General features: G+C 41.4%; 1 protein-coding gene across 1 annotated transcript; it reads right to left on the reverse strand.

The window, feature by feature from the left end:
- Nucleotides 1-6,091: 6,091 nt before the first annotated feature.
- Nucleotides 6,092-6,691, reverse strand: LOC145040720 (uncharacterized). The gene has a single exon (XM_078988625.1). The coding sequence runs from the start codon at nt 6,689-6,691 to the stop codon at nt 6,092-6,094; it is 600 nt and encodes a 199-aa protein (XP_078844751.1).
- Nucleotides 6,692-25,987: the final 19,296 nt, after the last annotated feature.

A 25,987-nucleotide genomic window follows, 5' to 3' on the forward strand; every position in this document is an offset into this window, starting at 1 on the left:
CTAATGTAACCAACCCCCTACCCCACACTTAATTCATGCAGTGTCCCCATTGCATGTTATGCATGATAAAGAACATAAAGTAAAGAGAGAATTGGAACAAACTCCGTTGGGATAGTAGTTGCGAGGTTGATCTTCTTCATCTTTTTAGCTCCATCTACACTTGACTTCGTCACGGGAATAACTCATCCATGCCTTGGGTGTCAAAATCTTGTGTGGCAAAGCTCCAAATATAGATGAAAAAGCTCCTGGAAATGCTCTGGAAATAGTTTTCAAAGAATATGATTAATGCCCGCGTCAAATAGAATCAAATCGTTGACTTGAAAATAAGAGAATCATGAACTCGTTGAGTTCAGGTGGAAACTCGCCAAGTTATAGCTATTTTGGCAAAAAAGTCGCGTTGTTACGCTTGGACTCGTCGAGTTCTATATTTATACTCGACGAGTTTCTTCGTTGTATGGACAAAATCTTCTTTTTTGCTTCAGGTCCTTTTTGGAATTTTAGGATAGTATTAATGCAATACTCCCCATTATTTTTCTTTAGTAAAAAGATACTTTTTAACTGCTCTAATTGTCATACTCGTAACTGGACTCAAAACTCCTAATCTTCTCGTCTAGATTCGACTTCTCACATTTATTCCTCACGCTCTATTCATGCATTCAATCCCTCACCCTAATTCTAAAAAGATCAAAAACAAACACACAAGTAATAAAAAGGAAAAACAAATTAAAGACCCTACTTACTAAGAGTTCAAATATCAACCAAACAAACAAAAATAAAAACACACCAAACAAATAAAAATTGTTTTAAACAAGCCACACAAACACAAATGAAAGGATAATTAATCTTCATCTTCCTCCTTGACTCCATATCCAGATCCGCTTCCGCCCGCTCCGCTTCTTATTGCATTCAATCTTTATTCCCAACTTTTGATATAAGGGTAGTCGGGAGTATCCATTTGTGGAATGTTCAAGTGGCTCATCATGTGGGTGAGGGTCATATGATTATAGTTCATGCTACATCCTAAATGATCTTCGTATTGTCTTGACTCCATGCTAACCTAATCTATAGGCAACTCATCTTCAACTAGGATTACGGGTGGGTCTTCATGTACATGCCCTTGCCTTGGTCTTAGCTTTCTTCCCGGTTGCTCGGGTGCCACCACTTCATCCTCATCCGGGATAGCAAGGTTACCCCCGTTATAATGTTCAACTATCCTTGCCCCCTTATAAAGAATAAGATTAAATTGAGGTGTTGTCAACATGGTTAAAACATTTCCGGCTCCCATTTCCAAAATACCATATGATCTAGCCACTCTTGTCACAAACATTCCCCCATAAATTCTTGAAGTTTTTCTATCTTTTACCGCACCTTCACCCAAGTATTTTGCCAAACAATGCAGGATGTTGCAGAAAGCATTGGGCATGATAATGCACCACAAGTAGAACACATCAAGGCTTGGAACCTTATCATCATCTTTGTGCATGTTGATGGAATTCAAAATGAGTCGGTGGATTAAATGGTGACTTGGTGACCTTATGCTTACTTCTTGAGCTGCGTATGGAATGTACACATTATTTGCAATTGTAGTCCACCAATTTGTTCCATTCATCCAATCCGGGAACACCTTGTGGCAATTATCCAAGAAAGTCCCAAAAGTCGCAGTCTTGACCACCGATTGGTCATATAAGCCCATTCTCCAACCCAACTCAGCCAGGATACACTCCCGATACTCACCACCAAGACAAAAAGTCAAAGCGTTTGTATCATAATAATCGTCCCCTCCTAGGAATTTAACAATGGAATAAAACTCCAAACACAACTCCTGATATACCTACTCCTGCATTTGAAACAATCTCCTCCACCCATCACATGTAACTTGTACTCCATTATGTATGAAAACTTTGGTTAAATATGGGTTCAAGGCCTCCACCAAACCCACTTGGTCTAGCCAACTCGTGTTCAACTCGTTTGGCACATAAAAATCCTTTGACTTGAGTGTTTCTATCCTTTTCCTCCACCTAACTATGGTAGCCTTTGATCCAATTTGCGGGAAGTTGAACTAAGGGAAGTCCCCTTAGCCTCTTTGAGAACTTTGGCCTCTGCTTCTAAACATTTTCGGAAAATCAAACACAAGGAAAAACCACACAAACCATAGAAAATGTTAAAAATAAAATTCTGAGAAACAACAACATGAACTCGTGGAGTTCAATAACAGACTTGACGAGTTCGATGAACAGTTCGAGCCTCCATAATTAATTCGAATAGATTTAGTCTATTATACTCAAAAGTACTCCAAGGGTTTGTTTAGGGTGGTAAACGAAGCATTAATTCACAAAAACTTCCAGTAAAAACGCTCTAAATTAGCCCAAATCGAAACCTTAATTTTCATGTCAAATTCAAAAATCGGGTTTTTAACAAAATTTAACCATTAAACTACTAAAAATTGAACCTTTAACAAGAATATGCATGAAATTTTTTACCTTTGGAGCGAATTTGAAAAGGAAGTAATGAAAAATTGAAGATCTTGCTTGAGAGGATTTGCTTGGTCGAATAAGGGGTGGTGATAGCTGTGAATGAGATTTTTAATTTTTAGGGTAAAAACCCTAATTTATAGAGTTTAAAAAAATAATTTTTTCCCGGTAATAAAAATCTACTCGTCGAGTTCGAGGTCCCAAACTCGTAAAGTAGAGACGGGCTTTTACGAAAAATCGCGAATTTTCATATGGGTTCGTCGAGTTCAGGTATGGACTCGACGAGTTTTTGACTCTGTTCGAATTTTTTTTCTTTCTTTAAATAATTTCCATTACACCCCACACTCAAATGTTGCTTGTCCTCAAGCAACCATCTAAAGCTAAAAACAAGATTTAGATTGAAAAATCCTAATAAAACACACAAAAGAAAATAAAAGACTAAGAATAAAACGAAATGGAACGGGTAAAAGAAAGCAAAATCAAACAACGGGTCGCCTCCCTTAAGCGCTTCTTTTTGAGGAGTCTTTAGTTGGACTCCTTCTTGCTCTATGTTGCGGCTTTCTCCAAGTCCAACCCTTCTTCTAGTCTTTCTTATTTTGGCATGCCCTCTTCATATTTCTTAAGTCTATGCCAATTTACTTTAAAGCTCGACCCATCCTTGTTTCATAACTCAATCACCCCGTATGGATAGACAAGCTTAATTGTAAAAGGTCCGGACCAACGAGTGTGCAATTTTCCCGGAAAGAGCTTTAATCTTGAGTTTTACAAAAGAACTTTCTAGTTAGATTCAAATTACTTGTTACCTTTCAAACTTGCATGATGCCACCTTTTTGTCTTGTCCTTATAAATCAACGAATTAGTCTAAGACCCATTCCTCAATTCTTCCAAAGCATTCAATTGCCAAAGTCGATTGGCATACAACTCACTTGGCTCAAAATTGCATGTTTTCAAAGCCTAATACGCTTTATGTTCAAGCTCCACCGGTAGATGACACTGTTTACCATAGACTAACCTATAGGGTGTGGTTCCAATGAGTGTCTTGAATGCAGGCCGGAATGCCCAAAGTGCATCATCCAATTTATCCGCCTAATCTTTCCTATTGCTACCCACTGATCTTTCCAAGATTCTCTTGAGTGCGCTATTTGTAATCTCGGTTTTTCCATTTCTTTGTGGATGGTATGGTGTTGAAAATCTATGGTGTACACCATATCTTTGCAACACTTTTTCTAGTTGATCATTAGCAAAGTGGGCTCCCCTATCACTTATCAATGCGTTTGGTACTCCAAACCTAGAAAAAATATTTTAAGAAACTTCATCATGACCCTTGCATTATTTGTTGCTAATGCTTGCGCTTCTGCCCACTTTGATACATAGTCTACCGCCACAAGTATGTATATATGACCTTTAGATGAAGGAAATGGTCCCATGAAATCCACATCCCACACATCTAATATTTCACACACTTGGATGTTCCTTTGATGCATTTCATTCCTCGCAGAAATATTACCCAACCTTTGACAAACATCACACTCTCTCACATAAGTGGCAGCATCCTTGAAGTTTGTGGGCCAATAAAACCCCACAACAATCACTTTTTTTAGTTGTATATTGTACCCCATGATGCCCTCCTGCCGACCTATTGTGACAATGCTCTAGAATGTCATTGATTTTCTTGCCAAATACACATCTTCTAATGATCCCATCTGTACAACTCCTAAAAAGATAGGGCTCATCCCACAAATAATATTTAATTTCTTAAAAGAGCTTCTTTTTCTACTGGTGAGTGAGCCCTTTTGGAATAAAGTTGTCAGCCAAGAAGTTTGCAATATCAACATACCATGGTTCTTCCCCCATGATCACCATCAAATACTCTTCCGGGAAGCTATCTCCAATACCCATGTTGTCCATATCATCCCTTTCTGGATTTTCCAATCTAGATAGATGGTCGGCAGCTACATTTTCCATCCCATTCTTGTCCTTGATGTCGATGTCAAATTCTTGAAGTAAAAGCACCCATCGAATCAATCTTGGCTTCGCGTCCTACTTGGCAAACAAATATTTGATAGCAGAATGGTTAGTAAAAACAATAGTTTTAGACAAAATAAGATAGGGACGAAATTTGTCAAAGGCATAGACCATGACTAATAATTCCTTTTCAGTTATGGTGTAGTTCTCTTGGATCGGATTTAAGGTCTTGTTTGCATAGTAAACAGGTTGAAAGTGCTTGTCAACCTTTTGACCAAGTACAACTCTTAAGGCAAAGTCGCTCGCATTGCACATTATTTCAAAGGGTAAGTTCCAATTCGGGGTGATAATGATCGGGGCATCAATTAATTTTTCTTTCAAAATTTCAAAAGCAGCTAAACATTCTTTAGAAAAATTATAAGGTGCATCTTTAAAAAGTAATTGAGTTAAAGGTCTAGATATTTTAGAAAAATCTTTTATAAAACGGCGGTAAAAACCCACGTGACCTAAGAAACTCCTAACACCCTTCACATTGGTTGGTGGGGGGTAATTTAGCAATTGTTTCGATATTTTCCCGATCCACCTCAATCCCTTCTATGGATACTTTATGGCCTAAAACATTGCCTTCTTTCACCATAAATGACACTTTTCCCAATTCAAAACTAAATTGGTCTTTTCACACATAGCAAGCATCAAATCAAGGTTAGCAAGACAATCATTAAAAGAAGAGCCAAAAACAGAGAAATCATCCATAAATACATCCATAAAATTTTCCACCATGTCGTGTAATATCACCGTCATGCATCGTTGAAAGGTTGTTAGCCAAATGTTCCACTTGGACAAGTGAAAGTTGTCCTCTCTTGATCCATTAGGTCAGTAGGAATTTAGAAATAAACTGAATATCCATCTAAGAAACAATAATAGCAATGGTCAGGTAATCGCTCATGCATTTGATCAATAAAAGGAAGAGGGAAGTGGTCTTTGCAAGTAGCATCGTTTAGATTTCGGTAATCGATGCACACCCGCCAACCGATTACCGTTCGTGTAGGTATGAGCTCGTTCTTCCTGTTCGTCACGACCATCATCCCTCCTTTCTTTGGCACTACTTGAATGGGACTAACCCATAGACTATCAGAAATCGAATATATGATCCCAGCATCTAAGAGCTTGACAACCTTATTCTTGACCACTTCTTGCATGTTCGGGTTCAACCACCTTTGATGTTGCATTATCGGCTTTGTACCTTCTTCAAAGTTGATCTTGTGAGAGCAATAAAAAGGGCTTATGCCTTTAATATCGATAGTTTTCCACGCAATGATATTTTTTCTTTTCTTCAAGACTTGAACTAACTCTTCTTTTTCAGATTTGGTGAGTTCATAAGCTATAATCACAGGTTTTTGATTACCCTCTTCCAAAAATGCATACTCTAAGTGTTCCGACAAAGTTTTCTACTCTAAATTTCTAGTTTTGAACACTGAACACATCAAGTTCAGAAGCAGAACTCATCGAGTTGTGTCCGGTTTTCCCGTCTGATCGCATTTTTTCGCACGAACTCGTCGAGTTAGTCTCTTCAACTCGTTGAGTTGACCTTTTAGAGCTTCTTATTAATTCATCGTATTCACTTTCTTCGAGCAATCTTTCTATCTTCTTCAGGTCTATCTTAGCATCAAAGTCATTTTCAAAGGACATGGTGATTCGCTTGACTTGTCCTCTTTCCATTCTTCCATTAGTTCTTCCAAAGTGTCAATCGAGAAGGCTATGTCATCACTTAACTTAGAATGTTTCATGGCTCGATCAACTCCAAAAGTAACTGACTCTTCTCCCACCCGAATGGTAAGTTCGGATTCTCTTATGTACATTATGGCACTTGCAGTGTTTAGGAAAGGTCGACCAAGAATGATTGGCACTTGACGGTCTTCTTCCATATCTAGCATTATGAAATCCGTAGGAAATACAAATTTATCAACTTCTACTAATAGGTCCTCGCATATCCCCCTTGGAAATGTCACCGTCTTGTTTGCTAGATGAATTGCCATTCGAATCGGTCTCGAATCCGCAAGGTTCAGCTTCTTAAAGAATGGTTGTGGCATAACGTTAACACTCGCTCCCGAATCAGCCAATGCATAACTAGTAGCTAAGTTCTCGAATTGGTATGGCAAAGTCAAAATACCCGAGTCACCCATCTTCTTTGGCAATTTGTTCAACATTGCGGCTGAACAATTCTCATTAAGAACCACCTTGGATACCTCCTCCATCTTCTTCCTATTTGTGAGTAATTCCTTTTAGAACTTGGCATACTTAGGCATTTGTGCAACCGCCTCGATGAAAGGAATGTTAATTTGGAGAGATTTGATGTGATCCAGGAACTTTTGATAGTCTTCATTCTGCTTATCTTGTCTAGCTCGACCTGGGAATAACAATAGACGTTGATATGGTTTTAAAGGGGGGTCATTTTCTACTCAGACTGAGAACTCGTCGAGTTTTTGTCTTCAACTCGACGAGTTGTGTTGAATTTTTTCTATTTCGGGTTTTCTTTCTCTTCCTCTTGCACCTCTTTAGGATCTTCATTCGGAATTGGGGTCAAAGGAGTAACTATCTTTCCACTCCTAGTCGTCACGATGTTGATTTGTGACCCTCTTGGATTTTTCTCGGTATTACTAGGAAGTCGACCCGATGTTCTTTTGTTGATTTGTTGTGCAAACTGACCCAATTGTTTTTCAATGTTGAGGATAGTGGCTTGCTGATTTCTCATTAATGCTTGTTTTTCTTTCATTATTGCTTGTTGTTCTTGTATCGCAACATCGGTTTCGTTGTGTCTTTTCTCGGACGCGGCTACAAATATTGTGAGCATATCTTCAAAGTCCATTTTCTTTTCTTGCACTAACTCTTCCTTTTGATAGAAAACTCTTGTCTTTGGCCTATATTTCTCCTCCTTTTCCTTCTTGTACTTATCGTATGGTAGCTATTCTTTTTTCGATTTTCGCCAATCCTCATCATATCTATCGCCACTCGAATAACACACTTGCACTTTTTTGGTTCCCATGCTCGTCAAGATCACAATCTCTAGTATGGAGAGGCCTGCTACAATTTTCACATCCCACCCGGATGGCGTGGATGGATTGATCCATGTTTGTCATTCTTCGGTCCATTCTCTCCAATTTAGCCATCACTGTCGCCATATTATCGGAAATTGAGTTCACCGCCCCTCGAGTTGAGTAACTGCTTGGGTTATGATATTCTCTAGAGTGCTGAGAGAATTCTTTAATTAACTCCTTTATAACTGCAAGTGCTTTCTTCGTGAGTGGTCCTTGGGAGTCAAGGAGCTGCCTAGTTGTCACGTTTACTCCATCATAGAAAATGGAGACTTCTTGCTGAATGTTTAGATCATTGTGGGGGTAGTTCCTTACCATGCCTTTGTATCTATCCCACGCCTCATATAGTGACTCTCCTACTTGTTGCTTGAAATTTGCGATGGCTTTCTTCAACTTTGCTATTTTTGAGGGAGGAAAAAATTGATCAATGAACTCTTCACGCATTTTAGCCTATGTGGTGATGGATCCTGGAGGGGGTGTTTTAGCCAATCTTTCGTGGCTCCCTTAAATGTGACCGGTAGCATACAAAGCAAAATAGTCTCGCGAGGCACATTAGGGATATTTAAGTAGTCGGCTATTTCGTTGACCTCATCGATATTCTTGTATGCGTCTTCGTGATCTTTCCCATAGAATGGTAAGTCCTTGAGTTGGGCGAGTATGTGACCTTTCAGCTTAAAGTTAGCAGTTGCTGGAATCGCGGGTTGAACGAGTCCTAGCCCGGTATTATCACACATCCTTCTCTTGTATTCACCCATGGTTATGTTTGCGATATCAACCATGGTGTTATCGGGTTCGCTGTCTTGCTCGCTTTCCTCTTCAGATTCAGTTCCATTTCCGTCCTTTTCTATTTCGTACTCTGTATCCTCCTTCGTTGGATTACTCTCAGTGCCTTCGTCCTTCAGTGTTTTGCTGAATTCTCCCACTTGCTTTCCTTTTTTTTTGTGCCAAAGACTGATTTGAGATTCTTAAAAGGTGACTTCTTTGGGTTTGCAGATTGTCCTACGGTTTTATCCTTGTTCTTCTTAAGAGTTGACTTTGGGTCTTCAAGTGGTTGGATCAAATGTTTATTTGATCCATGGATCATAAACATACTACAACAGAAAACACACGTAAAACGAACAAAACAAAATAGTAAAGAAACTGAAAACCGCGGAAAACTCGTATAGTTCAACACTAGACTCGACGAGTTCAACGCTAACACATAAAACTAAAAACGAAAATTTTAAAACAGAAAAACTAGTAGCTTAAACTAAATAAATAAAAAATGAAAATAGTAACTTCATGCAAGCTAAACCTTACACAAGGCCTAGCAATTAAAATAATTATAAGAACCGTTCCCAGGCAATGGCGCCAAAAACTTGATATGTGTGTAATGCACTAGCTTTAATCCTACTAATTTAAACACAAAATAAACACACGAAGGGCAGTGTACCTATCGATTAGCAATATAGTTCAAGCAATTAGGATATCAAATATAGGGAATGGTAACAATTAAGATTAACTACTAGAATTACGTAAATAAAAACAAGTAATAAAAGATGGTTTTCTCTAGTTTTGCAAGACTATAAACTTAAAAAAAAAACAAACAACACTTAAACAAAACAATTAACAACTAAAGGGAATAAAAGGTAACTAGATTCAATAATAAAAAAGACTTCTGTTCAGTTTCGACTCATTTATTCCTATGGTTGATTTCATGGCAAGTGCAATGGCTTAATATATAACTGGGTGCCGATTTCTATGTGATTAGGTTCATATTCACTATTATTAATCCTTAGCAAACAAGTTAATTCAAACAATGGCCAATTGATTAAACTAACAAGTTTCCTAGTGTTCAGTTTGGATCCAGTAAGACTTGTAATATTAGTTAACTAAATTTGTCATTTCAGTCAACTCATGTATGGTTGTTCATCGCACATGCTTACATATTAATTTACTTATTTTCTAGTTAACCCTAGGTTCATATTCACTAATACGAGGCATACAATATTGTTTTCACAAAACTATATGATTCAAGCAATTAAGAAGATGTTCATGCAACTCAATAACTTAATTGTTAACAAAAAATAGTTATCACTCACACATAAGGGTCTTTAACAAGCTTAACAAGACAATTCACCAAATCAAATTAATCCAAGCCATAAAATCACACCATATTCATAGTCTCATCTACTCTAAACATAAGTTAAAAGCTTTTAGCTCATATCTACAACAATTAACAACCTAAAATCAAAATCTAATGATTCAAACATGGTTTATGCAAAAGATTAAGAAAAAGAGTAATGTTTATTGCCTTTGATCTCTTCTAACTTTTCTTCTAAGTTGAATTCTAGAAAACCAAAGCTTTAAGAACCTATCTGATCACCAATGAGTCGCCAAAAGTCTCCAACATGCTTTTGGGTTTCGGGAATAACCGATATATATATATATATATATATATATATATATATATATATATATATATATATATATATATATATATATATATATATAAGAATTTTCAAAATTACGCACCAACTTGTCGGGTTATTAGACCCAACTCGACGAGTTCTTCACTTAAAATGTGTGTACGGCAAAACATTGCTGGTTTGCGAATATTCCATCCTACTCGTCGAGTTGATGGCTAACTTGCCATGTTTTTCTTCTTTTAAGCTTTATTTCTTCAAACTTTAATTCACAAGCTTCCAGTTGCTAGTTCTACTTCTTTTTCCACTCGAGCATGTCTTTAAGGCTAAAAATGTAATTTTAACATAATTATGTACCTTTTGTTCATATATCGAGACAAAATAGTCAAAAAAGTATTAAGATATTATATGAAATATATGATCAAATATGCAGATATCAATACCAACTTAGAACACCCTTTTTTCTTATGGACAATTAGATTTCTTCTTCTTGAAACTTCTTTCATGTTAGCTAATCATAGGAGCATTTGAAGCTTTGAGTTCTATGCTTAGCCATGTTAGTCGTAAAGGGATCTCAACATACTATGCAACTCCATAATGTATCTTTCCAAGTTGTTCATTCTAAGTCAGAATCACCTGATCTAAGCCAATTCCCAATGGGTGAAATTCCATGTTTCTTTAATCTTATCAATGTACTTAATTTTGTGAAGCTTAGAGTCTCTTTGCCTTTCCGTGTTAGTTACAAAGGTACTCAACACATAATGCATTTCCACAATAGATCTGTACAAATAGCTCATATCAAATCAGAATCACCTTAATATGCGTTGGTTGGCTAGCTGGTTATGTCACCATAGTCAGCTCCCAACACAATGGAATTCCATATTGCATCAATTTTTACACTTAACATTTTTTAGTATGGATCTTTCTGTTGCTCATATTAATTAGAATCACCTGATTATATGTACAGGTTAACTAGTTGGTTATGTTTCCATAGTCAACTCCTAACTTTATGGAATTTAATGTAGCATCAGTGCTATCTATGTACTAAGTGTATTTGGTACTTACTCCTTCCTGCATGTAAATAAACAATAGGTGCAGGAACCTCAAGAAGATCTTCACCAAAGGTACGATCTTTCTTTTCGTTTAAGAGAGATATTCTCAAACCATGAACAACATTGATCATTCTATCTATTTTATCCTTCTAAAGATTGATCATTCTATCGAGTTTATCAAAGTTTATTTTATTGACCCTTACAGAATAATAACCAATTATCAAATTATTTCAAATAAGGCTATGATCCATATTTCACTCCATGATGCGAAGCGGATTAACTGGAAATCTCACCAAGAAGCTATTTAGTTAGACAAACAATTGCCAATCTCAATCTGTATGAGATTCCTAGATCTTACGTGATTTATTGACATTATGTCAATAGCATGTTAATATTTTCTTATGCTTATTTAGCATTCTTGACTGGATTATCCATGAATCATGATTCCAAATAGTGAATCAACCATGCGAAACTCCAATGATGTTCGTGTAACGCCTGATTCTTGGTACACATTTTATTATAATTTGTTCATTTTTGAAGAGCTACTTGACGAGTTCGGAGCCCCAGACTCGTCGAGTAGAAACAAGATTGGACACGGGATTTAAGCAACCTACTCAACGAGTTGAGAAGCCTCGACCTGACAAGTAGGGCTATAAGGATTAAACCCTAATTTTGGGGTTTTGCACCCTATTTAAGCATCTTAATCCCCACTTTATGGCCTCATTTCCATCCTCCAACTCCCAAACCCTAATCCACGAAACCCTAGAGCCTTGTGTGAGCTTGTGACCCATTTTTGAGTGAAATTTATGTGATTTGAAGCTTGTAGAAGAAAAAGAATCTAAAGTATTCTAGGAGAAGATTGTAGATCCATAAGCAACATCTCATCCTATTCATTTTCTGGTAAGCAAGCCTCAACCTTGCTTAGTACTTTGTTAGATCTCCATTTTATCATATTCATGGGGTATTTTGTAACATCCCGAAATATCAAGAGTAGAGTTGAAGGGCTAAAAGTGTAAATCTTGAAGGGAAACTCGGCGAGTCCATGGATGGACTCGACGAGTAGGGTCGCGACTTTAGTCGCGTGTCAAGTGGCCTACTCGGCGAGTCCAAAGATGGACTCGGTGAGTAGGTGCTGAGTGGAGAAAACTCTAATTCTCGGGGTTGAGCCCTATATAAAGAACTTAACATCCATTACCCTAGCCTCTTTACTCATCCTCAAGTCCAGAAACCCTTAGCATTCGTGTGTGAGTGGATCAGAGTGCATTTAGGAGCTTGAAGGGTATTTGTTGAAGGAATCTTGGGAGTTTGGAGGCTTGGAGCAAGGGGCTTTGCTTGAATTCGAGTTTCATTGTAGTTGGGGCGCTCTTTTGAGGTAATATCTCGTTCTTGGGCTGTTACTCATATGGACTCATCATTTTGAGGTTGATGGGGATCATATCTTGGGATGTTTTGGAGTTTGGAGGTTAGATATGAGGTTGCTACCTCAGATCTGGAATGGGGAAGGTCTAGAGTGCATTAAAGTCCCTGTGTTTGAGTGCTTAGTGAAGCCATCATGTCCCAAACCCTAGCCCTAAGGTTTGACATCCCCAAAATCTCGGCCAGAAAAGACCGATTTTCATTTATGCTTTTAAAATAATTTCATAGTAAATCCATTTGATTTGAAAGAATTGCGGAATTTGTTCCCAAAAACAAAACATGATAAAACAATGTTTACCGAAGCATTTCATAAAGAAATGTATTTTCATTATATAATCAAAACTCGGGGTGTCATGTTCTGATACAGACCAAAAATCATAAATGATAACATTACAAGTCATTCAACAAATATATACATATACAGACTTGTAAACAAAACAACTTGATGGTTCATCCATCTTACGCCCTTGCGCCACTTCCTGTAATACAAATAAAATTGAGTGGATCAGGCTTGGGAGCCTGGTGAGCATATAGGGTTTTCAACCCACAATAAATAATTAAATTAATTATTATCAACCAACAATAACCCAATTACCCATTCCCGTTATTCTCACTTTATCTCCCTAAAATAACTAACACAAGGGACCTAGTCTAAGAATATTTCATCGGGGTGACAACACATGCTTCGGGGGTTCCTCAACAATATAAGTCAAATAAGGCAACCATGAGGGGGATGGAATACAACGAATGAACACCCAAGTTCATTAACACCTACAGGTTATGAGCCTGCTAGCGTTCCACTGGACTGTCTAGAAAAGTCCGTGGTCCTCATCTAAATTCCGCTAGATGACTGGATCAAAACAACATCGAGGCCTCTCATCTGTTTATTACACACCAACTATCTACCCATGTTCTACCCAACATATTAGTAGATAAAACATACATTTTTATACATATTTTCAAAACCTGTATAGCATGCTTAATCAATACATTTTCCATATAACAGATAAGGCACACACACATAACACGTATTTCATATAGAAATAATCAGATCTTTAAGATAGAAGAAAGTGAATATACATTCACACACATAACAACAAAATATACACATAACACGTATTTCGTATAAAATACTTCATAATTATGCGTTAGAAGAAAGTAACTACACATTCACACATATAAACGACAATATAGTTAATACACTCAAATCATACTTGTATTATTATCGTGTTTATGAAAGGTAGTATACACTCACTTGATCAAAAGATGATCGGACAGCACTACGACTCGTAGGAGTAGTATTCCTCAGCAGATCTGGAAGATCTCTACAAAAATCGAACTTCTTGCGGGCAGAGCTTCGGCTCGGAAACCACGCTTCTCGGGATCTTTGGGATCTCAGGACTTGCTTCGGGACTCGGGAATATTACCGGGGCTTTGGGGTGGCTTCAGGGGTAAAAATGCAGAGCTTCGGCACGAAATGGAGGAGAAATGAGCAATTATACCCGGACCCCTCGCATCCTATTTATAGGAGGCTGGAACCTCCCAGTACGCGGGGCGTACATGCCTCCGAAATCATCACTGCATGCATCATCCGAAGTGTCGACACTCTTTGCTGTACGCGGGGCATACTCCGGATGAGTCCGGTGACTCGCCTCCGGATAATACCGAGGTTTAATAATTAATTTTAATTATTAATTATTTAATAAACTTCGAAAATTCCTATCTTCCTCATACGAACTCCGTTTTCGACGTTCTTTATATCCACGCGAAGGTGAGACTATGCTCTACAGCTTTCGTTTAGACTCTGTCGGCTAATTTTGACTTTATTTTTATTATTAATTTTTAATAGGTTGGGACAGAAAATTTCGTTATAAATTCATAACTTCTTCGTTTCGCGTCCGTTCTCGCCTAACTTTTTATCGCTTCGATACTAACAACGAGATCTTCAATTCTCGTTTAGATCACTAAGGCTAAATATCGCCCTAACGTAAATTTCACTTTTTACATCATTCAGCGGTGTCGGTTCTGTCGCGAAACTTCGACAGGTCATAACTTCTTCGTTATAACTCGGATTTCGGCATTCTTTATATCTTCGGAAACCTTGTTTCAACTATTACAACATTATCTAAAGATATCAAGTTTATTTTACACTTAAATTTTGATGCTTATTTTTATTCTTAATTAATCAAACCACATAATTAAGCAATTAAGCACAAAACACATAATACTCAAATAATACGCTTCTATTATTTCAAAACGGGTTACAAAGGTTAACCTAGACTATTACATTGCTAAAAATGGCAAGCCCAGAAACACAGGCATTACATAAGGTGTATAAGGCCTAGATCTCTTTGGATTCACGTAAAGTTTGCCACTTTACGTGATGGATGGGTTGTAGGAGGCTAGATCTATGTTTTGGATCAATTGCATGGCCTGGAATGCTTCTGTATGGATTCAGACCGGTGGTACTCGGCGAGTCACATGGGTAGACTCGAGGAGTTGCTTGAAGATGAGCTGGAACTCGACGAGTTGGATGAAAAACTCTGCGAGTAGGTTGAAGATAGCCTTAGACTCGGCAAGTCTGTTCTTGGACTCGGCGAGTCTTGTCGAAGAGTCCCAATATTTTCTGGTTGAGTCGAGAATCGGTGAGTTAAGGGATGACTCGGTGAGTTGGGTGCGAGTGGACTCAGAGTTGTTGGACTCGGCGAGTCTCGGGGTGACTCGGCGAGTCAGGGCGTGGGTTGAGGGAAGTTCTGAGCTTGGGGACTCGGCGAGTCATCGGGTTGACTCGGCGAGTAGAGTCAGTCAGGAGTTGACTTTGACCGTTGTCCAGAGTTGACTAGTTTGACTTTGTAGTGTTAGTCAGCCAGGGTCAAGGTGGTATTAAGTAGAGATATGCTTGTGTTGTAGGAGGACGATGGCTCGGGAGATCGAGCGCTAGTGATTCCGAGATACGCGAGGTGAGTCTTCTCACTATACGTTACCTTGAGTGGTATTTCGAGTTGACCGGAGGGTCTTATGTGTTATGTATGAGATTATGTGTTATATTAGAGATTTCGTGCTATGTGTTAGCTGTATGCGGTATGATTATATAGACCGGGTCGGAGGGTCGAACGATTGAGACCGGGCCAGAGGGCCCAACGAGCTATGACTGGACCAGAGGGTCCGGCGAGCTGTGGGACTGGAGGGTCCCGCTGAGACATCTTGACTGGAGGGTCGGGTTTAGCCTTGAGTGGCGTATTTGTGATATGTGGTATTATGGGGAACCCACTAAGCATTTATGCTTACCGTTGTTGTGTTTGATGTCTCAGGTACCAGCGAGGACCGTGGGAAGGCGACGGCTTGACTTGTACACACCCACACCGATGGAGTTCATGCTAGAGAGATCTTGGGATTTGTTTTCAAAACAATGTTGTTACGAATTTGAGATTATGATATGATATACATTTTGTGGTTTAAAAATGAAAAATTAAATTGGAAATTTTACGTTGTTACAAGTTGGTATCAGAGCCTTGGTTTGAGGGATTCGGATGCACCTTCGGGCGTATTTGAACTCAAACCGAGGATTTGAGAAATTTTACAACCAAAACTACAAATTTTCTAAAAAGAAAAAGAAGTTTTGGAGACAAGCAGAGTGGAAGGTGTGTACGGTCAGCCAGCGCCCGAACGGTAAATCGCCAAAATACCCTTACTTTTGTGTTATGAGATATTTATGATGCACTTTATGAGATATTATTGCATGTTAGAGACAGGCTAGGTATTCCATATCTTAGGACTAGAGTGGCCTGATTTGTGATGCCTTAGCCTAGGGATTGCTGTTATATGCGATGAGTTTTTGAGTATGTGCTCAGTGAGAATATTTAGTTGGAATCCTTGAGGGAATCCGAGTAGAAGAGTAATCTAGGGGAGATACCTAGATAAGTACCGTGGTACTTAGCAAAGGAGTAGTTAAAACCCGCGAGGGGAAGAGTTGCAGAGTTCGGTGGTACTTTCGAGGATGAGTAGAGCAAGCGGAGTTATCACCCAGAGTGAGTTGTATATATTCTTCAATGCTCGAATGTTGCTTGCTTCGTGCTTTGTGGAACTCTCGATGATGGGAGTTAGCTACCAAGCGAATATGACGATATTCAGGAGGTAGATGGTTGGCATCATTAGGAGCTCTTCAGCAGCTGATGGCAGAGAAGTGTGGGAATCTAGGAAGAGCCTAGGGAATAACTTTAGCCAGATGAGTGCGCTGGCAGAGTAGAGAATTTCGCTGGAGAGAAAGCATGCGACGGAATTGGGGATCGAGAAGGTCGAGCAGCTACTTAGGAGCTCTGGGATAGTCAGTGTGGAGAGTATGGGTAGATGTGGCAGGTAGTATGGGTCCGTACTACTGAACGCATAGGACCCATACTTGATACAGGGGGTATTCTAAAGTTTCTAATGAGCGTATTATGGAGTGATGTGATGGTTCGAGTACCATACATCGGAGCAGATGAAGGAGTGATGTTATGGTTCGAGTACCATACATCAGAGCAGATGGAGGAGTAATGTTATAGTTCGAGTACCATACATCGGAGCAGACAGAGGAAAGGATTCCGGAGGATCATCAGTGTGTTCTGAAGCATCAGCGCTTTCCTTGTATTCCAAGTGAGTGTTTGGATACACTGAAGTTGCGCATTGGGTAAAATGAAGAATTATTATAAGGTTCAGAGGAAATGTATTGTTGTATATGTATGGTGATGGGAGTAGGAGAATCAGTGGTAGAGGCAGGACATTGTGATGTTTGGTGATGGTGTTCCGTGGTTTCTGCGTATAGCATCTTGATTTCGGAGTTATTTAGAGTCTTGTGTTTGAAGCGACTAGTGATGTATCGTGTATCTAGGGTTCCAGTGGGAGCCCTTCGCGTATTGTCATCAAGAGGGAATTATTTAAGGAAGTGGATCTCCGCAGAGATGGGTTCTATGTATAGCGGTTGTCGCTAGAGTCTGTAATGCATTTTGGGGCAAGTGTGTAACTATCTATGATAGTCTTCGGTGCATGAGTTAGTGAGCATAATGTGGCACTGTGATGAGAATGAGGGTATAGGGTGATACTACGGGGAGCCGTAGTATTCGCCAGTCAGAGGGTGTTGTGATGCTATGGGGAGCCATAGTACTCGCAAGTCAGAGAGAGAGAGAGAGAGAGTGTCGTGATACTACGGGGAGCCGTAGTATTCGCCAGTTAGAGGGTGTTGTGATGCTACGGGGAGCCGTAGTACTCGTAGGTCAGAGAGACAAAGAGTTGTGATACTACGGGGAGCCGTAGTATTCGCCAGTCAGAGGGTGTTATGATGCTACGGGGAGCTGTAGTACTCACAAGTCAGATAGTGGGAAGTGTCTGAGATTTTGGTGGTTTATTTTCAGTATGGAGATTTCAGGGCATGCTGGGAGTGGATTCGGGTCAGGATCGGGAGCAGGAGAGAGAGCTCTGGGCGGGTCCGTACCGCCCGAGGTTGTGGGTCAGTTGAGCACAGGTGATTTGGATGCGAGGATTCGTGAGATCCTGTATGATGAGGTTGCTGCATTGTTTCGGGCTGAGCTGCCGGAACTATTTGGGTCGATCAAGACCGCTATGGTAGGGTATTTTGATGAGCGCTATGCAGCTCTTGCGGAGACGGCTGCCGTGGCGGTAGCAGCGGCAGGGGGAGGAGCTAGTAGAGGTTTTCAGTATTGGGACTTCGATAATACGAAGCCTCCCACCTTTGATGGAGTTTAGGATCCGATCGTTGCTATGAGATGGTTATCAGATGTGGAGGGGTGTTTCTTCACGTGTTCATGCCCTGCTGACCAGAGGGTGAGGTGTGCTTTGAACCTGTTGAGGCTCGGGGCAAAGGATTGGTGGAGATTGACCACGGGGTCATACTCGGATGCGCAGAGGGCTGCGATTTCATGGGATCAGTTCAGAGAGATGTTCAGCACTCGTTATGTTCCGCAGGTCGAGAGGGAGAGGTTGGCTCAGGAGTTCCTTGAGCTGAAGCAGGATTCGGAGTCGGTGACGGAAATCACCAGGATGTTTACTGAGAGGGCGATGTTTTGCCATGAGTTCACTTTGGAGCAGGCTCAGATGTCCCGATATCTGAGTATGCTAAAGAGAGACATCAGACAGTTTGTGTCCACGCAGAGGTGCGAGACTTTGTTGGAGTTGTAGGAGGCTGTCAGGCGGCATGAGTTAGAGATTGAGTTGCAGTTGTGTGAGCTGAGGCAAGCTCCGATGCAGTCGCAGCCAGCGACGAAAGCGTCTAAGACCATTGATTCCAGGGTAGGAGAGTAGAGTAGTCACACTTGTGTGAAGTGTGGGAAGGGTCACACCGGAGTTTGTAGGTCCGGTGGCGCATGCTGCAAGTGCGGAAAGGAGGGGAACTATGCAAGGGACTGTCGTCAGTTAGCGCAGGCTCGGGATTTGAGAATTTGCTATCATTGTCATCAAGTTGGACACTTGAGGGTCAACTGTCCACAGACTGCTGCAGGACGGGTGCAGGCTCCAGCACCGGCCACTTTGAGGATCACAAAAGGAGGTCAGAGCAGTACCGGATGCAGCTATGGGTATGTTTCTTTCTTGATATCTTATTATTTTATGATTATGGTGGAGTATTGTTTTTCTGCTAGTCCTGTTGCGAGGATTTCGGTGTTGTATTCTTTGGTTTTGAGGGTTATGGCTTGGTTATGGAGTTAGTGTTTGGAAATTCATTGGATATCTGTCATGAGGATTATTCGTGGGAATCGGGTTTTGGTCTGGATATCGGGTAACAGTTGCAGTCTGAGGAGTGGTTAGCGGAGGATTTAGTTCTTTCGTGCCAGGATCATCTGTATTGTTATGCGATTGGTGAAGTTGTTCGTGTTAGTGGGAAACGGTTCGCGTGAAAGAGTACATGTCATGAAGGGTTGTTAGGGCGGGGGGGGGGGGGGGGGGGAGGTCGGTGATGGCGACCGGTGGTTGTTAGTCAGTGCCCTAAGTGGGGGAGAATTGGAAAATTCTCCAGAAGATCGATGAGCATAGTAGGATGTTTGGCTGCTTGGGTTTCAACAGTGGCTCTGTTAGTCAAGAGTATAAATCGACATGAGTAAGTGGCAGGCGTGCGGGGTGAGATGCAGACCAAGGGTATTTGATTGAATAGGGCCGGGGATCAGGCCGGGATTGAGTATGTATGATGGAGATATAGTTCGGAACCCCTATGGGGGGTTTAGAACAGTATGCATGAGAGGATTTCCTGGAGAGGTAACTCGGAATGTTGTTTGCTAGTTGAGCGGTCCGGATAGACTGAAGGCCAATAGGCGTACCAGTCAGGCCGAAGGCTCGGTGAACGGTCCAACTAGACTGAAGACCTTGGAGGGCGGTACAGGTCTGCTGAAGGTTATGAGAGTGGTCCAGTTGACTGAAGTCCTGGTAAGGTGGTCCAGTCATGCTGAAGACTCTGTAGGTGTCGCTAGATCGGTGGTCATTGAGCAGCGTGATTGCGGTGGTGGTATGGATTGACATCATGATGGGGTGTTTGCTGAGGACACGGAAGGGATTCCGAGAGTGTAGAGCCAAGAGTCTCAGGATGGATGCAGGGATGGAGTCTGGGACTCCCAGCTTGATTCTGATCAGGGAGTCGTGTATGTAGTGGTGGTCCCCCCTGGGGATGTTGGAGATGTCGTTAGTGTGACGGGTTTTTCCAAACTCGAGAGTGCGAGGGCTGGTGCAGCATGTGCATATGATTGCAAGAAGAGGACTCGTGGGAGTTGCTATGAGATTGAAGAATGGGTCTTTCGGTCAGCATGGAATGGATAGAGTGGGATTTGGATCGGGAATCGGGTGGTGCATAGTTATTTATAGCTCATATCGGTCGAGTAATGGTCGTGATTTGGAGCAGTGTTGCATCATGGGTGGTACTCAGTTGTTGTGTGTGGTTATCAGAGGGTAAAGCCGGTGGCCGGCTTGTCACGATGGTCACAACACTACGAGCAAGGAGAAAGTAAATTTATGGTCTCCATGATTGTGCCTTGAGGAGCCTGGTTGAGTTAATGCCAGGAGTTGTAATGCGAGAGAATTTCTAGAGTCAAGATATCACAGGCTTCGAGGATGAAGAGTAATTTAAGTGGGGGAGAATTCTAACATCCCGAGATATCAAGAGTAGAGTTGAAGGGCTAAAAGTGTAAATCTTGAAGGGCAACTCGGCGAGTCCATGGATGGACTCGGCGAGTAGGGTCGCGACTTTGGTCGCGTGTCAAGTGGCCTACTCGGCGAGTCCAAAGATGGACTCGGGGAGTAGGTGCTGAGTGGAGAAAACCCTAATTCTCGGGGTTGAGCCCTATATAAAGAACTTAACATCCATTCCCCTAGCCTCTTTACTCATCCTCAAGTCCAGAAACCCTTAGCATTCGTGTGTGAGTGGATCAAAGTGCATTTGGGAGCTTGAAGGGTATTTGTTGAAGGAATCTTAGGAGTTTGGAGGCTTGGAGCTAGGGGCTTTGCTTGGATTCGAGTTTCATTGCAGTTGGGGCGCTCTTTTCAGGTAATATCTCGTTCTTGGGCTGTTACTCATATGGATTCATCATTTTGAGGTTGATGGGGAGCTTATCTTGGGATGTTTTGGAGTTTGGAGGTTAGATCTGAGGTTGCTACCTCAGATCTGGAATGGGGAAGGTCTAGAGTGCATTAAAGTCCCTATGTTTGAGTGCTTAGTGAAGCCATCATGTCCCAAACCATAGCCCTAAGGTGTATAAGGCCGAGATCTCTTTGGATTCACATAAAGTTTGCCACTTTACGTGATGGATGGGTTGTAGGAGGCTAGATCTATGTTTTGGATCAATTGCATGGCCTGGAATGCTTCTGTATGGATTCAGACCGGTGGTACTCGGCGAGTCACATGGTAGACTCGAGGAGTTGCTTGAAGATGAGCTGGAACTCGACGAGTTGGATGAACAACTCGACGAGTAGGTTGAAGATAGCCTTAGACTCGGCGAGTCTGTTCTTGGACTCGGCGAGTCTTGTCGAAGAGTCCCAATATTTTCTGGTTGAGTCGAGAATCGGTGAGTCAAGGGATGACTCGGTGAGTTGGGTGCGAGTGGACTCAAAGTTGTTGGACTCGGCGAGTCAGGTCGCGGATTGAGGGAAGTTCTGAGCTTGGGGACTCGGCGAGTCATCGGGTTGACTCGGTGAGTAGAGTCAGTCAGGGGTTGACTTTGACCGTTGTCCAGAGTTGACTAGTTTGACTTTGTAGTGTTAGTCAGCCAGGGTCAAGGTGGTATTAAGTAGAGATATGCTTGTGTTGTAGGAGGACGATAGCTCGGGAGATCGAGCGCTAGTGATTCCGAGATACGCGAGGTGAGTCTTCTCACTATACGTTACCTTGAGTGGTATTTCGAGTTGACCGGATGGTCTTATGTGCTATGTATGAGATTATGTGTTATATTAGAGATTTCGTGCTATGCGTTAGCTGTATGCGGTATGATTATATAGACCAGACCGGAGGGTCCAACGATTCAGACCGGGCCAGAGGGCCCAACGAGCTATGACTGGACCAGAGGGTCCGACGAGCTGCGGGACTGGAGGGTCCCGCTGAGACATCTTGACCGGAGGGTTGGGTTTAGCCTTGAGTGGCGTATTTGTGATATGTGGTATTACGGGGAACTCACTAAGCATTTATGCTTACAGTTGTTGTGTTTGATGTCTCAGGTACCAGCGAGGACCGTGGGAAGGTGACGGCTTGACTTGTACACACCCACACCGATGGAGTTCATGCTAGAGAGATCTTGGGATTTGTTTTCAAAACAATGTTGTTACGAATTTGAGATTATGATATGATATACATTTTGTGGTTTAAAAATGAAAAATTAAATTGGAAATTTTACGTTGTTACATTTTTGGTCTAAGAAGCTTAATCCTTGGGATATGGACGTCTCAAGTGATTTACCTATTAGATCTGGGGTCTAAAAGGGGTTTCATGGCAAAAAGGTGCAAACTTTATGACCATGGAAGCTCCATGCAAGCTTTAAGGTGTTATTATGGCCTTTTAATCCCTAAAAGGTCATGCATGGAAGGAAAGTTAGGAGATCTACGTGTTCAAATGATGTCTAAGGCCTAGATCTATGTTAGTATGCTTTAGTTTGGAGTATTATGGCTTTTGGACCAAGATCTATGTCCTAGAGAACTAGGGTTTTAGATAAACCCATTAAGAAGGACTATTAATGAGTAAAGTTGGGAACTTTACCCTTAAAAGGGCATTTCCAGTATGTAGATGAATATGGAGTTTGGATCTAAAGAGTAGGGGCTTAATTCTTTAAGATGGCCCAAACAGACAAAGGAACTCGGCAGGTCTAGAGAGGGACTCAACTAGTTGAGTTGTTTTGTCCTGATGTTGTACAAGGTAGAACTCGGCGAGTCTGCGAAGGGACTTGACGAGTTGATTTGCCAAATCGGGACTATGAGTAGCCAGTGAACTCGGTGAGTCAGGGGGATGACTCGACGAGTTGGATCATGATTTCAGGGTTTTGAGTTATAGAACTCTGCGAGTTGAGTAAGCCCAGGATGTTGACTTTGACCAGGGGTAAAATGGTCATTTTACCCTAAGCAGGATTATCAGATTTTGACTAAGTTTTATTGTGATAATGATAGCCGGGGAGTCATTTGAGCAGCTGTCAGAGATTTATCACCGTGAGATTTCATAGCCAACTTTGCGACGTGAGTTTCCTTTAGTAGGAACGGGTTGAAGGCACCAATGTCGGTCCATGTAGAGTAGCTAAGTGTGGGTTGGGCCCGTATCTTAGAATTGTTTATGATTAGTAGCTAAGTGTGGGCTGGGCCCATATCTTAGAATTGTTTATGATTAGTAGCTATGTGTGGGTAGGGCCCGTATCTTAGTATTATATAAGTATGTTTATGAATTGGTAAAATTTGGTATACTTGTTGTCTGTGTGATACTTGTATGTATGTTTAGGTAGCGGGGTGTGGGTGGGGGCCCGTATCCTCCAGATAGCAGAGTGTAGGTGAGGCACGTACCTCCTAGTTAGCAGAGTGTGGGCGAGGCTCATATCTCTAAGATAGTTGAGTGTGGGCGAGGCTCGTAACTTATAGTTAGCCGAGATGTAGGCAGGGGCCCGTATCTCCTTGAGTGTGGTCGAGGCCCGTATCTCCTAGCTTTATGTTATATACTGTGTGTATGGAATGTGGTAGTTTGGGGACACTCACTAAGCTTCATGCTTACAGTTTACAATTTTTGTTTTAGGTACTTCCGGTAGCAAAGGGAAGGATTCGGGATGACTGCATTGCACATACCACAACGTTTTAGTCTGGCAGGATTTACTCTGATGTTTTGATATATGATTTGGATACAATGTTTTGACATGAACTTTTGAGATATTACCACTTATGTTTTTTATGTGATGATTGAATTACTATGATTTTATAATGATTTAAAACGAAATTTTTGGACCGTATTTTTGGGATGTTTCAAGTTGGTATCAGAGCCTTGGTTTGAGGGATTCGGGCATACTCTCGGGTGTGTATGAACTCAAACTAAGGAATTGGTATGAAAATTTTCAAAAGAAAATCATTTTTGTAAAAATAATTTTGAAAAGAGAAAAGGGTGTGGTGCATGCAATCAGTCGAGCTCAAGTAAGTACTCCCAAATTACCCATACAAGTTAAGTTATGATATGTTTATGAGAACTACATGCTAGGTTAGGGCTAAGGATCTAAGAAGGATGCCTTATGTGCCTGTTATATGTATATCAACTTTATGAACTACATGTTAATACTGATTAGTCAGTGATGGCCTGAATGAGATATGCTTGATTATGTTTACTCAATGCTCGGATACTGCTTGCTTTGTGCTTTTAGGAGTTCTAGTTATCTTTTACTAACTAGTAAATGAATATGTTAAGTTACATATTGCAAGGACTAAATAATTTCAGAAGGTTAGGTCTAAATCTATTTTCAGCTCTTGTTTGAGTCCAACCGTTGTAGGGTAGTATCTCTCATTTAAAGAATTATCTAGTCTTAGTGATATGTAATGGTATTCGCGAGATAGTTAGGGGGAGATAGCAAGGACTTCTTATGCAACTGATAGCGGATAGTAGGTTGGTGATTACCCTAGGGCAAGCCTAGGATGAGATTAGTGTGAGAACAACAATAGTAGTAGAAAGGACTTGGTGGAGTCAAGGCAGTTCTTGAGGAAAGTACGGATAGATGTGGAAGGTAGTATGGGTCTGTACTACTGAAAGTAGAGGATCCGTACTCGAATTAAGAATGGCTGAGATCAACCTAGGAAACTTGTAGTGTGTGAGATCCCTCGAGTGATGATGTGTATAATAATGTTTGTTATGGTGTATTTTTAGTATGGTGACGCTACACACTAGGCCAATCGGTAGTTCAGGTGCCGATGAGGGATCAGGCTCGGGCTCTGGAGCCGGGTAGCTAGACGAGCAGACGAGGGAGTTCATTTCGTCTGAGGTCACGTGCAGTATTCTGGATCAGACTCCTGTGATCTTTGACACAATCAAGGAGGGTATTTTAGAGCTTTTGGATGAGAGACTGAGTGCATTCCGCATCGAGGTGGCGGCCATGATGGGGTCGCGCACACTGACATTCAAGGAGTTCAGGGCTTGTAGAGCTCCTGATTACCATGGGGCTCGAGACCCCATTTCTAGCACTAGATGGTTGGTTGATGTCTCCAATGCTTTCCGCACGAGCTGATGTCCTGAGGGGGACAAGGTTCGACTTGTGTCCTGTCTTCTTAAGGACAGGGCACGCGACTGGTGGGAGGAGGTCTAATATGCAATTGGTGATGATGTAGCTCTTGATGCTATGACATGGAGTGATATTTCGGCCAGGTTTAGGGCCGAGTTTACACCTCTAATTGAGGTGCAACAACTTGCCAGGGAGTTCCAGGATCTCCAGCAAACGATTGAGACAGTGATCGAGATCACTGTTATGTTCAGGGAGAGGGCCCTTCTCGTTCCGCATTACGTGGCAGACGAAGAGATGTAAAAGGCCCGATATCATGAGATGTTGCGGAGTGACATTCGGTAGTTTGTAAGCCGATCCAGCTGCAAGACCCTGGAGGATATGTAGCGAGAGCTAGGGAGAGGGAGATTGATTTATATATGGAGAAAAAGAGGAAACCATATGTTGCGTCTGGTGTAGAGGGTTCGGGCAAGAACCCCAAGGTCGATTCCTGAGGTAAGGGCCAGCAAGGCCGAGGCTGTTGTGGCAAGTGTGGCAGGACACATGATGGGGCGTGCAGGGCAGGTAGTTCGAACTGCTTCAAGTGTTGTCGAACTAGACATGTTAGCAGGGATTATTCTGCTACCACCACCACCACTATGGTATCTGATCTGATTTGCTTTCAGTGCAATCATAGGGCCCCCAAGAAGGCCCAATATCTGATTTTATCAGCATCAGCAGGACGAGTGGTGGCACCCACTCTTGCTACATTGAGGATTACCGATGGCCACCAGGGTCGAGCGGATGCGCCAGTGGCGAAGAGTAGAGCCTTCCGGTTGACAGCAGAGGAGGCATGAGCATCTCTCGACATGGTGACGGGTATGTATCTTTTCCTTATTTCTTTACTTATATAGATTA

The sequence above is a fragment of the Lactuca saligna genome, chromosome 4 (assembly GCF_052625555.1).
Source record: "Lactuca saligna cultivar CGN05327 chromosome 4, ASM5262555v1, whole genome shotgun sequence".
NCBI lineage: Eukaryota > Viridiplantae > Streptophyta > Magnoliopsida > Asterales > Asteraceae > Lactuca > Lactuca saligna.

Excerpts from the sequence above, each read along its gene's own strand:
- LOC145040720 (XM_078988625.1), bottom strand. The coding sequence starts at position 6,691 with ATGGAGGAGGTATCCAAGGTGGTTCTTAATGAGAATTGTTCAGCCGCA.